The following is a 15,939-nucleotide window of genomic DNA, read 5'->3' on the forward strand; positions in this document are numbered from 1 at the left end:
TATGACAGTGATTAAATGTGACTTTGCCTCTCATTTAGCCAATAGCTCATTTCATAGGCAGTGAACACAAGCTAATCTCTGATGACATAAACGGCAAGTCTGTTTCCAATGATTTGAATGGTCCAATAATTCAGCTGGAGAGTGATAATTGAAGTCATGATGGCCTGCAGTACTGTTGTTTGTATTTTTGAAACAGTTAGCAGATTTACTCACCTGCCCCCAAAAAGAAAAAGAAGAAGAATGTGCTGGGATACTGAAAGCCACAGGCCAATTTTATTTATTTTTTTTGTCTCAGTAACCAAGAAATTTATTTGAGAAAGTTTAAGCTAATGTGGCACAAGTGGTAGTTACTTTAGCGTTGCGTAAAGTCGAAGAGTAAAAGTTAGCTTGGCAGGCTTTTCTTTTATAATATTTCAAGAGGTGCTGGTATTTAATTATTTTACTTTAGAGATCATTCTTGAATGGTTGAACATTAAAAGGGCATCAATTTTTTACTTGGCTTTGAATTAAACATGCGCATTTTCAGTTTAGATCTTTCTGTATGGGAAGCTCAACCCAGGATAACGAACAGCTATAAACATGGATGTAGTCTCAGTGAAGATGCCTCCTGGTTTCTGAAGTGGTTTTGAAGCCCTCCATGGTAGCCGCTGTATGTAAATGCAATTTCAGGCCAGCATTTCATCAGCCTTAAAACCTTGAGCAGCCAGGCAAACAGCTACTGTCCATCAGTCAGATCACCCACGACCTGAATTATGCATTTCTTTGAGTAACTTTGAGCCTTAATATAGCCAAATGGATGAATAATTGGTGTGTGCAAAAGAAATGATGAGGTATTTAGTCCAAAATCATCTTTTTTAAAAAGCTCTAAAGATGTTTATTTCTGTTGTAAAAACAGACATTTTAATATGTGACCTAATGGGGCTTAAGGGGCTTTTTCAACAGGCCTCAAGTGGGCATTCAAGGTACTACAGTTTTTCATTTTTGTTTTCCAATTCAGAGCGCAGCTTGCTCAGAGTATCAAAAACAGTTCTCTATTTCCCCCCCTGTCTTCAAGAGATTTTTTCTTTTCTTTTTTAAAAATCTTCATTTGCAGCTTGTTGCACTGTCTAAACACAACTCCAGCACTACTCTAAACCTACTTCTTGGCTTTCATTGCCTTATTTTCATTACCTTTTCTCTTAGTCTGCTAATTAAAAATAAAATTTTACATTTAAGATGTCATCCTATCTGTGGTTAACCTTGCAAAGCTGATAGATATGCCTGTTTCCTTGTTTCTCACTGGCGAATCCATCTTGCAAAGCTCCCATTTGAACCATTTGGGCCCGATTAGATAGTGACAGGACCAATCAGCGACGAGGGGCAGTACTTTCAGGCGCGGCAGAGTCGTGATGTAAACAGGCAGCAGCAAGAGGCTGGTGCAATTGGTGGAAGAGCTTAGCGTGGACGTTGCTGAAATGCCAGTTTTATCAGAACTTGATGACATTTCTTTGTTAAAAGAAGAACAAAGAACAGCAGTGAGCTGTTTTCTTTTCAAAAACGACAAAAGTCGTGCACTGACATGTCTTTAGTCGCCATGTTTCGCGTTATTCCTCGGTAGCTGCGCATGCGCAGCTCGATAGCAGCTACGTCATGTGTTTTGTTGCTCTGATTGGCCTGTAGAGATGTGACAGACAGAACAGTCATTCAATCACACTCCAAGTTTTTTTCAAAGCCTCTGCTTTTTCCCAAACATTTCCTATTGAAGCTTTCCCAGATGGATGTGTGAAATAGGTTAATCCGTGGTTGTATGATCAAAAACTGTTGCAGTGTTGTTTAAGCTCCACTAAATTGCATATCAAACCGCACATTAAAAACTGCTTACTAACGGCTGCTTTATAAGTTCTGTGATTGACAGTTTTGTAACTGTTTTTCACTGCCTCTTACATAATTGTTTTTGCAACAGGTGACCGGCCCTGGATACTGCTTTGAAATGACCACATTGTAAATAGAGGTTTAACTACAAAGACCCTCTAATAAAACAGGAATGTCACGGCATTCAAGATTAAATAAAGAAAACAAATCTTTCTAATTATTTTTAGATAATCCACACTGACACTCCTCCAACTCCTCTGGCAGAGTGCTGTGCAAAGTTACTATTGTTAGTGTGTGATGTGTGTGCATGAATGAACCTCTCCCATCACACTACAAACACTTTTATTTGTTGTTACGACTGCAGTTTACAGCACAAGTTGAAAGTGCAAGCCAGTAAAATGATGTCAAGTCTTACATCTTCTCATGCTGTTACATAACACCTGCATATGCACACCTGTCATTGTGGAGGCTTGTAAATCTGCCAAGCAACAAGTGATTATTATTGGATTACTGAAGAACGGTTTATCTTACTTGTTGAGTAAACTATTTAAGACCCCTTGGATTAGGATGATACTTTATTTTGCTTGATGAAAAAATGTTTTTTGCATTACATCAAAATGTAAAGCAATTAAAACTGGTGCAGATAAAAACATTCAAACCAGAAAATGCATTATACACACTTTTGTAGCTGTTGCATTCATCCATAGAACTTTATACAAAGGACAACTATTCTAAAGATGATTTTTCTACAAAATAGGTGCATAGGCTTTCAAATCAAGTCTACTCCTGCATGCTGCATGACTAAACTTGATGCAGTTTAATCTTTCTCTTTTGCATTAGTATTACATCTAAACAAAGAGTCTGTACACAGCTTTAACATTTGATAAAAGTTCCATTAGTCTCAGACATGTTACGCCATCTTGACTATGTTGTTGTGGCTTTCTGGATGAGACATGGCCCAGATGGACTCTCGTAGTCACAGTGAGGGAAGTGTCATCTTACCAAAGCAAGATGTATTTTTACCCTGTGTTGTTGCACAGTCTGCCTCAGCCTGGCGTCTGCCCTCCTTCCCCCAACAGCCCAAGGTGGAAAATGGTGCTGCACATGTAAGAAGTGTGCGTCACAACCACGTTTTGTTTGTGAGAGTAGTGTGAGAGAGTCGTCTGAAGGATGCTTTTCCAGACCCCATAAAGGCAGGAGGGGCATATCAGATGAATTATAGATAGGAGACGCATCATAGCGGCGCTGGGGTGTTATGAAAGAAGTAGAAAACCATATTTGGCATTGATTTAAGACCGCTGAGATGTAAGCGCTCTCCTTGATTTTCTGAACTAGAGCTGGCATAATATAAGATTTTAAATCTTGATATGATTCTTGTAGAAATTAAACAATATTGATGCCTGTTTCAACACTTAGGCAAAAAAGTAAGTCCAAGCCTCTGCATATTAAAAAATGTCTTGTTTTTAATTCCCCAAAATTGCAGACCAAACACCTTCCTCTATGATTCAACATTTTATTAGAGCAAATAAAAACTTCAACTCATGGCATTTCGAAGGTTTTTTGAACAACTGCACAAGCATATTTTCAGTTCCTGGTCAACAGTTTAGACATCCATCACTGCAGTGAAAGTCACCACATAAGGAGTTTGCTCCTGTGCGAGCATCAGAGGGATCAAAGTATTCCTTTGAGACTGGATGACCCAACGTAATGTGCACATAACAGAGCAAATGCCCTGCATAGCTGGAGTGCTGGGATACAAACGTAACTGTGCATTTGTGCGTCATAAGAAACTGAAAACCTTTGTCCTAATCTCATCAGCTGAGTCAGTGTACCTTGTCAATTCTGACTCACTGACATGGAAACTGAAGTGAAAATATGGCTATAGTTACTTGTGTTGTCTCACAAGAGAGCTGTGAGGTGGTGGCTGGAGATTGTAGGGAACATGATGATGATGATGATAACACTGGTCTTACCATCTTCAACAAGAACGATGTTTTGACAAAAAAGTCCTGTTTTAGTAGCCTCTGAATTAAGTCCAGATTTTACAGAAGAAAGACAAATATAGATGGTGATACAGTGAAGCTGGTGTAACATAACCATGTGTTTAATACTTATGTATGTCCTGAATTATTTTCATGTCCATCTCAGGGAAAGTTGAACACCTATATTCTGACCATTAACAGTATAAAACAAAGCAGTAGTTTTAGTGATGTCAACCAGTTTGTTTCTAAAATGCTATCCAAACAAAAGTCCCTTTATTAATTTTACCCCTACCCCTTGGTTTTAAGTGCCATCTTGTCCCCCAAACAAGCAAGTAGGCTAGTCAATAATAGCCCATCAACAGGGTGTATCAACAAAAAAGAGCGCTATCAATACCAAAGTCGTTCCCACCAGGCTGTAAGCATGTTTATTTCTGTTGGAATGATTCTGCTTTAATATGGGGCCTAATGACGATGCCCAGGATTTCAGAGCCAGCCTTAAAGGTACAGTGTGTAAAATTGGGAGCTACATCAAGCCAACAGATTCTAGATTGTGATTCTCATTTCTGGTGGCAGCCAGAGAAATCTAAAAAAAATTGGTTTCTGTTATTTGTTCCCAGTGTTGGAGTTATTGCATTACAAAGTAATCTGTTAGAGTACTCAGATTACTGTTTTGTTGTAACGAGTAACGAAGCGTGTTAGTGTTACAATTCAAGTAATCCTGTTATTAGTTACAATTTTATAAAAATAATCTGTGTCCTCAGGCTGCAGAGATACAGATTATGGGCTGTAAATTATGCTGTACGTTGGCATTGGAGTCTGCACATTCAAATGCAGACGTGGGGTTGTTATCGGTCGTTTTTACAACCACCAAGTGGAACAAGTGGCTAAAGGGTTTTAATATTTAGTGACGCAAAAGTACTCTAATGCGTTAGTTTTAGAAGTAGGTAATGTAGTAACATAAATTACTTTTCTTAGTATGTAACACAGTAATCTAACGAGTAAGCTTCAAAAGTAACGCTACCCAACACTGTTTGTTCCCTTCTGTGGGACTGTAGAAACATGCAAGATGCACAGATCCAAGATGGCAGTGTCTGTGAAAAGGACTCTCTCTGTGTATTAATCAAAGGCTTATTTTCAGTTAATGAAAGTTAAAGCAATTTAATATTTTCAGGTGATTAAATAATAATTTAGATTGGCCTATCTATATATACTGTTTTGTTTTTACCAAGTTTGTTCCTGTAAATGCCATCTTTAAGTGAACACTCAAGGAGCTAAGGATTAATGAGAATTTCATCATGTAAAAATGGTGTCAGAGGAGATTTTTCCTGTACAAGGATTTCACAACATTTTTTAAATCTTTACATAAACAGCATTTGTAACTGCTTATCTAATTCAAAAAACAACACTGAAGACAGCATGATATAGTAAGCTTCAGTGTTGAGAAGTAAGGGTAGGCCATATAAGAAAAGGAACTTCACATAAGATAAGTTGCTCATTTTAGCTCCACAAAGGCTTCCTCTTTAAGTGTAAAATCTCTTTTCCCCACTTTTCCTTACCTAAAGTAGTTTTCAAGATGAGTTTTATTTTGAAGGGAATATAAAACCAAAGAAAACAAAAAATAGCTTTGTTATGTGGATGAAAAAAAGAATCACCACGCTCATAATAACTATCTTTAAGTCTGAGTCTCTTTTTTCAAGCTGTACACAGAATCTCCGTAACAGAGGAGAGAAGCTCCCCAAATAGAGATGCATCAGTATTTAAGCATAAGGCAGATTACCTTCAGCATACGTCATGCTTGCCTAGCAACCAGTTAGTTACACTCTTATCTTCAAGGCCACTTGCCTATCTCACTGACTTTAGAATTCGAATTCATTATATGTGCAGAGAAACACAAGTGCTCATTAAATGAGCACAATGTCAGCTTAATTATTGACTTCAGAACAGAGTCAAAGCTCTGTATGTTTCCATCAACATGCAGATGATACTATGATATACATGGGAGAACATTAACCTTCAAACCAAGCCAGTTTATTATAGAGATTTTTTCTCTTAAGCTTTGTCTTCCAGCTTTACTGTTGTCACTGCTTCAACTTTTTCAATTCCCTATTTCGCTTAGATCCAAGAAAAGACCAGATATATTTGTATGCAGATGATACAATATTATACCTTAGAAAAAAATGACCTAAAAACCAAGCCAGTTGGGTGCTGTTTAACTCAGTGGGTTAACAGGCACCTATACACAGAGGCTATAGTCCTCAACACACCGGTCATGGGACTGATTTCCAGTCTTGGCGCTGTTTGTTGCATGTCTTCCCCCATTCTCTCACCCCATATTTCCTGTCTCTCTTCATTGATGCTATATTGACAAAATTCTTGGGCTTTCCTTTTCTTGGTGCACCACAAATATGCTCCACAGCTGATGTTTCTCCCTGCAGCACACTTACCTTAAGATTTAATGTCATGTTACTTTTTTGTGACCTTAAGGATGTTTGGGTGTTGGAATACTGGCTTCAGAATAAAAACTTTGCCTTTTACTTTCTAAGAAACAAACATTTATTACAACAAAAGCCGAATTTAAGAACAAGGGTAAGGCTCACAAGGCACATATAGAAAGAAAACAAGATAAGGGGTTTCAAACTTATCATTTAGTGTGTGCTGACTTGTTTTAGGTACTGCTCCATTTTAAGTTGAGGTACGGCTTCTCGATCAGGACAGTGAGCACATAACTCACAATGAGGGTGAGCGTGAGGTGGCCCAGGAACATGTACATCTAAAAAAACAGATACACAAATTTAAAAAAAGCAGACAAATAACATTAAAAGCTCAATGAAGCTGAAGAACTTACAAAGTTGATATCTGTGTAGTGGATTGGAGTCTCCTGCAGGCCAATATAGAGGATGATGAAGACTGGATGTGCCAGATAGCATGCAAAACTAATGTTGGAAAGAGGAACCCAAACATTCAATGACAGGAGGCTGTTAATAAAACCTAGAAAAATAATTGCACAAATTAGAAAATTTTGTTTTAATTAATATTCCTATTTTTCTATTTCTATTGAAAATGCAAAACTGTAACTTCCAATCAAGTATCATGATCAAGAGCGTGAACACCTGGAAATATGCTAGTTTGAAATATCATGAGTATTGTAACTGGTTTACCTCCATAGCCCTCCTCACAGGCTACGATGATCCAGGTCACAGCCAGAGCCCAGAGCGGTCTGTGCAACCCCTGGTAAAGAGCATGCGGCACAGATGGATAGTGTGGTGTCTGCCTGAGGACGTAGGCAAGTCCAACCAATGCAGCCATGACGCACAGGCAGAAGAACCAACCCAGAGCTGCCTGCCACTACGGCAAAAGCAAGAGATGGGAAGTACAGTATATAAGCATTATGATAGTGCTTATCTTAACAATTTCAAGTCAACTACAATAATGGCCTAGTGTACATGTATGCTCTTACCTTCTTCTTTAAGAGCTGATCTTTCTTTGTAGTCAAATATATTCCAGTCAAGATCCCTATTAGAAAGGGCCCATATCTCGTGTAAGGTTTCACATAGTAATGCAAGACGTAATTCTCAGATGTCCTGCAAAAGTAAAAAAGAATTGCAGCATTTATAGGAACATTAAATGTAACCCATGCTTAGCCCTTGAAATGTCATCAGATTCAACATAAAACAGAAGAATGTGTACACAGAGGTTTGGATTTTCAGCATAAGTATTCTGTTTTCATCTATAGTAAATATAAAGCCTGAAATGTATTGACTTGACCTGACTGGCTCCCATCAACAGTATTCTTATAATATTTATTTGCCTCTGTAAGCAAATATCTTTGTGAAAGTGCAGTAAACAATCAATTATAAATTAAAAATGTAGTAAAGCTAATCAGCTTGAGATTCCCTCACAATGGAAACAGATCAGAAATGACAGAACTGACCATCATTCAAACAATATGCATTTTAAAGTTGTCCCTGTTCTCTTGACAACAGATCTGACAAAGCTTTACTTTTTAAAAAGTAATATGTATCATGATGTTGCTATTATAGAAAGCTTTATTCCCCTTAATTGTGAATAAATCACAGGGCTCAAGACCCTGAAGTAAGTGCAAATAAAGCTGCTGTAACTAACAACTATTGTTGAACTGAGACTCAAAAGGTTAGGTCACTCTTCCAAGATGTTATGGCCAAAGAAATGGCAGCATTTATGCTGCAGATTTCACACTGAAAAGAAAATCTTACCTGGAAGTTGTTTAATTGCAATCTCTGGCATTATGGAGAAAACCATATCCGTTACTAGAAGAATAGTGTCTATCAAACAATGATTGTTGATGAGTTCCAGGATTGTAAACACCTATGCACCTAGTGCAATGTAGCATTTCGTGTCACAGTGTGTCATATTGCATGGCAACATATTGCAAAATATTGTATTCCATTGTATCATATTGCAACATACTGTATCATACTGTATCATAACGTATGGCACTGATCATAAACTGGAGCCTAGGGGGCCACATCAGGCCCACCACAGCTTTTAGTCTGGCCCCCAGAAGACTGATTAAATTCAGAAAATGTGCAGAGGAAAAATATACATTGTTGTATTTAGGGTTTCTTTTTTCTTTCCTTTTTGAATTCATACAGATATTGAAGTACCCTCCAAGATAATTTGGAGATTGAAACAGTTTTTTTTAAAGGTTGGATTACTGTTTGATCAGTTTTACAAAAATCCACCTATCAGCCATTGTAAGATGCATGACAAACACATTCTCATCAGTTTTCAATTCTTGATTAAAGCTGCTGTTTAGAGTGTCCTTTTCACTGCCTGCGGATGAAAACAAAAGACCCAAAAGACCTGTCTCCTTCATGTGTTTTGTCGTATGGTATCATATCATATCTTATTATAACGTATCATATTTATTATTCTGTCTTATGTCATATCTTACTGATCATATTGTATTGCATCGAATCAAATCTTATCATATTGTATCTGATATTATTGTATCATATCACAGTATATCATTCCATATCATCCTATCTTAATGTACCGTATCATAACATTGTATCTTATCGTATTTTATTGTATTGCAATACATTGTATCATTAAGTATTGTACAGTAACATATAATGTATCGTATCATATCTTTCTGTATGATAGATTATTGTATCATTTTGCAATGTGAAGTATAGTAATGTAATGTAACAAAACATGACATAATGTAACTTATCTCGTAACGTATTGTGATGTAGCACAGTAGTATTGCATCATATCTTGTGGTATCATATCATATCTTATCATATTTTAACATATCTTATTGTATCGTATGGATCATATCATAACATATATCGTATCATATTGTAACTCATCACACTGTGTCTTATGTTACTGCAACGTAACGTGATGTGACGTGACGTGACGTGACGTGAAGTGATGTAACGTAACGCAATGCAATGTGTATGGTACAAATAGAGAAAAGTTGTTGAAAAAGTAAGTCACTCTTCATACATTTTGGTTTAAGTTGTTTGCATTCTATCGACATCCCTTAAACTTACAGTGTAGACGGCTGAAAGACTGGCAGCTGAAAGAGCGCAGTTATAACAGTACTGGTCATAGTGGTCGCCAGCAGAAGACCTCCAGCTACGAAAGCAAACAAATCTTTGTTTCTGATAAACAAAAGACAGAGATTATTACAGTCCACATTTTTTCAAAATAAGAGACTCAAATTTTGCATTTTTTCAATCCTGAGGAAAGGACTTACAGTCTGTAAAAATACATCAACAGAGGAGTTGTGGTGTAACACTGAAAATCCAAAGACAGGTACCACGTCCAAGGAATACACTGAAGAGACATTAGGTGATAAAATGTGTTTGTATGGAAATATAATGTGTTGAAATTTGATTTGAGCTCATTAACTCACAATTTCATGGACTGGAAGGAGGTTGCTTATCAACAGTAAGTTTGCCCACCAGTACGTCTTACAGTCCATCAGTGTATCTATGAATGGGAACCAATAGGGCCCCCAGTGGACCACAGAAACAAGGCCAATAGTTAGGCACATAATAAACATATGCAATGGCTGGATCCTGCAAAGAAAGGTAGACAATTAAAAATGTTTGTCATTTGTATTAACGTGCTTTAAAAAACAATTGAAAGCTTCTGAATCTTTTTATAACGCTACACAGCGACACAGAAATCATGTTTCCACACTTGCAAAACTCCTGAAATTTCCTGCAGTTTTGCTGCATGTGTGAAAACAGCTAGAGAGTGTCATACATTTATCTGATGATTAGAAACTACCTTTTAATCCTCCTAAAGAGGTAGCTGGCCACCAAACTGGGGGTCATCTTGTCATCCGCCCTGTCAATGAAGCCCAGCAGAGACTTTGCACTCAGCAGACCCCTACAATCCAAAAAGCTGCTTTTGAAACTTCTAAAACTTGCCATGAAATGTATTGTTTTACTTAAAAAGGCTTACACAACCTTGTTAAACTTCACATTGTTTCAATCTTACCCTAGAAGTAAGAAGGTGTCTACTGCCAGAAAAACAGGTCCGCTCATGGAGACCACATACACAGGGCTGCTTTCAACTGTTTTCTTCCAGTTTTTGTAGTTATCTGTGATAGAAGTAGTGTAAAAATGTAAAAGTACTTTATAAAGACTTTAGCAGATGTCAGTGAGTGCTGTCATACCCAAGTTGTTTATTACAGGGAACTGAGCAGAGTGTCCACATATGATCCATAACAGGCTGAGAACACGGATGCCATTCAGGGATGAAAAGCCTCCTCCTTGGATAGATGAGGAGGTGTTTAAGACACCCTGGCTGGTAGTTTGTAGAGAGAATACCTGAAGCCACTGATACACACAGCTTTGAGGAAAACATGGCAGATTTGGGCTGCTGCTGTCTAGGAGAGATGAGTCAAACTTTAACCTTATGTTTGCCTTATGTATATTTGAGTACAAATGCATGATCAGGGAAATATTTGGACATTTTAGAGTAATATTTGAGGAAATCTTACGTACTTCTACTATTTTCCACTAAAGTGTTGCTGTTAATATCAATACTGGATGAGCTGTTGGTCTTCATGGTCCCATAGAGGTTGAGACCAGTGTTTAAAGAGCAGGACTCTGCTCCTGGACTGACCTCTCTGGCCCGCTGCCTCCTTATTAAAGTTGTAAACAAGGTGGCAACAAGAGGAACTGCCACCATAATGCAACACACAAACCTGCAGGAGTAAAAACCCATTTTTATTATCTCTAAAAGACAAAAACATCAAAGTCAGAGCCAGTCTTGAGAATGTAACCACAAGTAAGACAATAAAGAGGGTTAAAAAAGTCCAAATATGTACTGACAGACAGGTGATATCTGATGCCCCGGGGGATATAGTGTTGGGCAAACAGTGGGTCATGATTAACTCCTGAGTTGAATCATTGGACAGGATGCCTGGTAAAGGAGGAATCAGGGATGTGTGAGCATACCCAAGTCTTCCTATCAGAAAAAAATATATGTCACAATTAAATACAAGCATTAAACAGACTGAATGACATCACAGTGACTGTAGAAATAATTGAATTTATGATCACTGACCGTACAACACAAGCATTTGCACATCCTCTTCTCCACAGGAATCAGGAACACAAATGCCCACAAAGTACTGGACTCTTCCCTAAGGTAAGAGTATAACAAAATGTGTTCAAGATCTCCTAGTCTCATCTGTAAGCCAAAAGTCAGGATGACAAAGCTTTTGCTCTAATAGCACTTTACACTCTTACCTGCCTAAGGAACACCTGGCAGTACTGTCCAGAGAACGATGGGCCATGAGCAGAGCGACACTGCTCCAGCAAGCCGGGCCGGTTTGTGTTACCACCTTCAACATTGCTGCCTATCTTTCCATAAGCGTCATACACTAAAATTAAACAGGCACAAGAAACACAAACACACAACAAAAGTAACTTAATATTCAGGACAAAGAAACAAGAGATTCAAAACATGTTAGTGGAAAACATATTCACAGAAAGGATTCATCATTTATCATACTTTTACTGAACTTTTAGCTTACTTCAGAAGGTTGTAATATTGTTTAAGACTGGGCTACACTGACAAAATTATCAGAATGAGTCCAACTGGGGCATAATTTGGTATTTTAGATAACAGGTGCTCTAGTTTTGGACTCAGATCAAGTGCCAAATTTTATCTGATACAGGATTAGGTATATTTCAAGATTTATTTCTGGGCTTTTTATGCCCTTAATTATAGAGGAGGACACTACAAGGGGCATGACCTTACCACCAGGCATCAAGTGTGCCCAAGGATAAGGTATATTTTCTGTGCCATGAACTACTACACATCTCTGCTATTAAGGTAAAAATGAAAAAAAAAAAATCTCAAAACAAAACATAAAAATAATTTTCTTACTAGGGAAAAAACTACACAACCAAGTTAGTGCACAATTAAAATTTAGAAATAAACGTTTTTAATTTTAATGCTTATTTTGCAAAAGCAGTATAGGACTACTCCCAAGATCTATTTGAATTGGTGTAATTGCCCTTTTATTGAAAGAAAAACAACATAAGTTGAACAAAACAGACAGGTTATTTTACGCCCTACTGCACCTTATCAATCAGTTGTCGCATTTGGGTGAAACAGCGCCTCCTCTGAGTTCCTGATAAACGATAGCAAATTTATGTGGTAAAAGACGGTATTGCAGTCGTTATTGCTAAAGGTACGTCAGGTGAAGTTGTGCTGTAACCATAGACTGTAGAAAGAAGAGGCTGTAACACTCAACATCGAACAATTAAACGGCATTAAACTTAAAATGCTAAGTTTTAAAGGCAGTCACATTCATTAAACCTCACAAAACAGCGAATTGTAAATATTTGAAAGAAAAGAAGTTCGCTTCGTTTTTTTTCTTAGCTAGCTGTGCTTTGACAAGCTAGCTAGCAAGTTCGTAAATAGAAGATTAGACTGACAAGTTAGTTTAAAAGAAATGCATTGTAACCGTTGAAAAAGGTTTTAGGAGACTGTATGACATGGAAATGAACCACTCGACTTTCAACGTAACGTAAGTCAAAACCTCAGCCTTCTTCTAATAAATTTAATATGTTTGATTAAAGTAACTTAAGCACTCATCACTACTCCTGCTTTTACTACCTTAAGATAAATAGGCTCTGTTGTAACTCCACAACATTCCTGGTATATCCTGTTTTATTCTGCACTTATATTTTTAAAATATTATGTTCTCAAATATTCTGTACTAGTGCACTTTAAATATGCGGCAATGTGGGTACTATGTGCAACATCCACCAACTATTTATTTCTTCATTTTTATATCTGTATATACTAAGGCTGCACAGGGGAGCTGCAGTATATTTTACTCCTGCAATTTTTTATGATATGAAAAACAGAGAGCAACAAGCTGTTTTTAATGTAAATATTATTTCGACATGATATAATTGAACAAATTTGTTCAGTTTTTGTCAAGTAAATTAAGTGTAGTACACTAACAAATGTTTAAAAGTACATTTAAATTATAACTAAGTTTTTGCATCCATCTGCCATTCCTCATGTTTTCCAAAAATAATTGTGTTTGCATCCTGTCTCCTCTGAAGCCAAAAATGAAGGCTTTTTCAGCCATTAATTTGGAACCGATTAATCTAGGGGTAGATGATAGTAAGTAAATCCTGTCTCTTCTGACATTTTTATTGCAAATGCTTCTATTTCAATAATGATATTGTGCAGTTATAGGATATACTATATACAATCCATTGTTTCTTCTTTTTAAATACCTTTGAGTCAAATCTGATTTTTTTTGTCATTTTCTGTCTGGTCTTGCATTTTTCCTTTTGAAAGTAAGCATCAAAAGTATCTCCAGTATTGACCAAGATAAGACTGTTTGCATGCATTTAACTTTTACGTCATTCCTTTAGATGTCCTTAATTCTATTTACAATGTAAAATAAATGTTTTATATTGGGTTTTTTGTATTGCAGCAATGTAGAACCATGCTACAGATCTTAGATTGCCATACCTAACAACCTCTTATTTTGTCCTTTAGCACTTCCTCAGAGAGCCTGACCAACTCTGCTCCTGGTCCAATCCTTAACATCCAGCTCTACACTTTAAATACAGTAAGAAAAAACTTTCATTACACATCAACACTTACTGAGAACAGCATAGTCTTGCGGCCTGTCCTGGTTAATTTCCCAGAGGAATGTGTTGGTGTCCTCCATACAACTCTGAGATACATTAAAGATCTCTGTATTTTCCAGTGCTGAGCTACACCCTGCAAATGCAAGAAACAAGACCAAACTCAGGGGCATTTTTAAGACTGACCGCATTTGTGACAGAGGATGTGCTTAAATAACATTTTAGAGGACGTATCGTCATCACAGAGCTAGCATGAAATTCATTTTGCATGGGACAGATTAAAAACTACTTTGGTGACTGCGGGTCGTCTCCACCTGGTTTTCTGAACCAGGTGTGACTGGGATTTGGTTACATGAGGATGAGAGGATAACAAAGCTCTCCAGGCTGGGATTATGTCACCAAAATGGATCAGAGTAATTAAAAGCAGGCACTCTGATCCTGATCACTAGACCTACAAACCTTTTTTTTTTTAAATAGCACCAGTCAGATTTGGAACATTTTCCATTTAATATGATCAAAACTTTGAGAAATAATGATGAATTGTTCTTGATAAAGCTCAATCACTGGTTTACATTTATGACAGACCATTTTTTATCTCTATGTGTTTTCACTTAAACCAGTTGTCTCATTGTGCCACACCACAGAAGGTTCAGTTATTGAAATAATTCAACAATGGCCAGTAGAGGGAGAGCTTGGTTAAAAAACCCCAACATGACCTGTCACCCTCTCTCAGGCAAACAAATGTTATTTCACAGACACATAGTCAGATACTTTCTAAATTATGTAGAAGATGAAATCACATATTCTTGAAGCACCCCTGGACCTACTTTTCCAATTACTGAACCTGATTACTAGTTTTTGGTAAATATAAGTCATTTTACTGCTTAGTTGAACAAAAACTTCCTATATGGGCTGCTGTATGTACCTCCTTTAACTGCTGTCAGTGGTAAGCTTGACAAAATTCTGATACTTTACGATAACACATCTTTGAATACACCATCATTGATTTAATGAAGCATTTTATTAAAAAGTAACAAAGCTTTAAGGAAAAGTTAGAACTTCTGTCATACTTTTTAACCAAAAGCTGCAAGCAAAGTGAAATAGGCAGAGCACTGATCAGACTGTACACATACATTGACATCATGAAAATGATCTGTTGCATGTGCCAAAGCATGTGTGTATTTGAGTTTGCTTGCATTTTTGTTAAATGAAAAAAAAAAAAAAAAAACATAAATCTCAACCAATGTGCCTATGAGTTGATTTATATTGTTTATATATTATTGTTGTGGCTGTACTGAAACAGATATCCATGTCATTTGATTTCAAGTAGTATTAAATATAAGTTTAAAATTCTGGTATCAGAGCAGTCCTTGTCAGTCGTTATAGAATTAAAATTCTAAATTAAAATGTTAAGCTTTTTTAGGGTTCTGTGGCTCAGTTGGTAGGTTTATCTGTTAACCAGTAGGTTGAGGGTTTGAGTCCTTGGGAAAGACACTTAACCCCAAATTACCCCCACTGTTGTGTAGGGTTGGGTATCATTTGGGATTTTTCTTATACCAGTGCTAAATCGCTATTTTTTTTTTATGGTGCTGGTGCCGAGACGGTGCCTGGAATGATACTTTTGAAAGGAAAAAGTGTGGTGAAGGTAAAAGGTGTCTGGGTATTGTAAATAATTTGATCTCTTATGAGATAACAGTCAAACATGGGATAAGAAAAGGAAACCAGTGTAACTTACCACAATCACACTTCTTCCATAGCATATTTCTTGCCTTTCATTTGAGGTGGCTGGGCATCAGTATCTGTGTTTTAGTATCAGATGTGTTGGGACCAACATAAGGATTTTCCAAAATGTGTCATTTTTTTGTTTTGAATTCAAAATCTGCCCTCTTTTCAGTCTCAGATTAGTGTGAAACAAGGTTAGCCTTCAGGCAAAGTTGCAACTGCCAGTAGTTGAACTAAAATGGTTAACAGATTAA

At 37.0% G+C, this 15,939-nt stretch overlaps 1 protein-coding gene across 1 annotated transcript; it reads right to left on the reverse strand.

Annotated features, from left to right (window-relative positions):
- Positions 1-6,489: 6,489 nt before the first annotated feature.
- Positions 6,490-15,723, reverse strand: oacyl (O-acyltransferase like). Its single transcript, XM_041811124.1, has 16 exons — positions 15,699-15,723; positions 13,980-14,099; positions 11,591-11,724; positions 11,406-11,484; positions 11,171-11,306; positions 10,841-11,043; positions 10,510-10,722; positions 10,332-10,434; positions 10,119-10,220; positions 9,739-9,904; positions 9,580-9,659; positions 9,374-9,484; positions 7,291-7,414; positions 6,992-7,178; positions 6,679-6,821; positions 6,490-6,603 (listed from the first exon to the last, which is right to left on the reverse strand). Exons 1-16 carry the CDS (start codon positions 15,721-15,723, stop codon positions 6,499-6,501), a joined length of 2,031 nt encoding a protein of 676 aa, XP_041667058.1. The 3' UTR covers positions 6,490-6,498.
- Between the last annotated feature and the right edge of the window lie 216 nt (positions 15,724-15,939).

This window comes from Cheilinus undulatus, linkage group 17, assembly GCF_018320785.1.
Source record: "Cheilinus undulatus linkage group 17, ASM1832078v1, whole genome shotgun sequence".
Taxonomy (NCBI): Eukaryota; Metazoa; Chordata; class Actinopteri; order Labriformes; family Labridae; genus Cheilinus; species Cheilinus undulatus.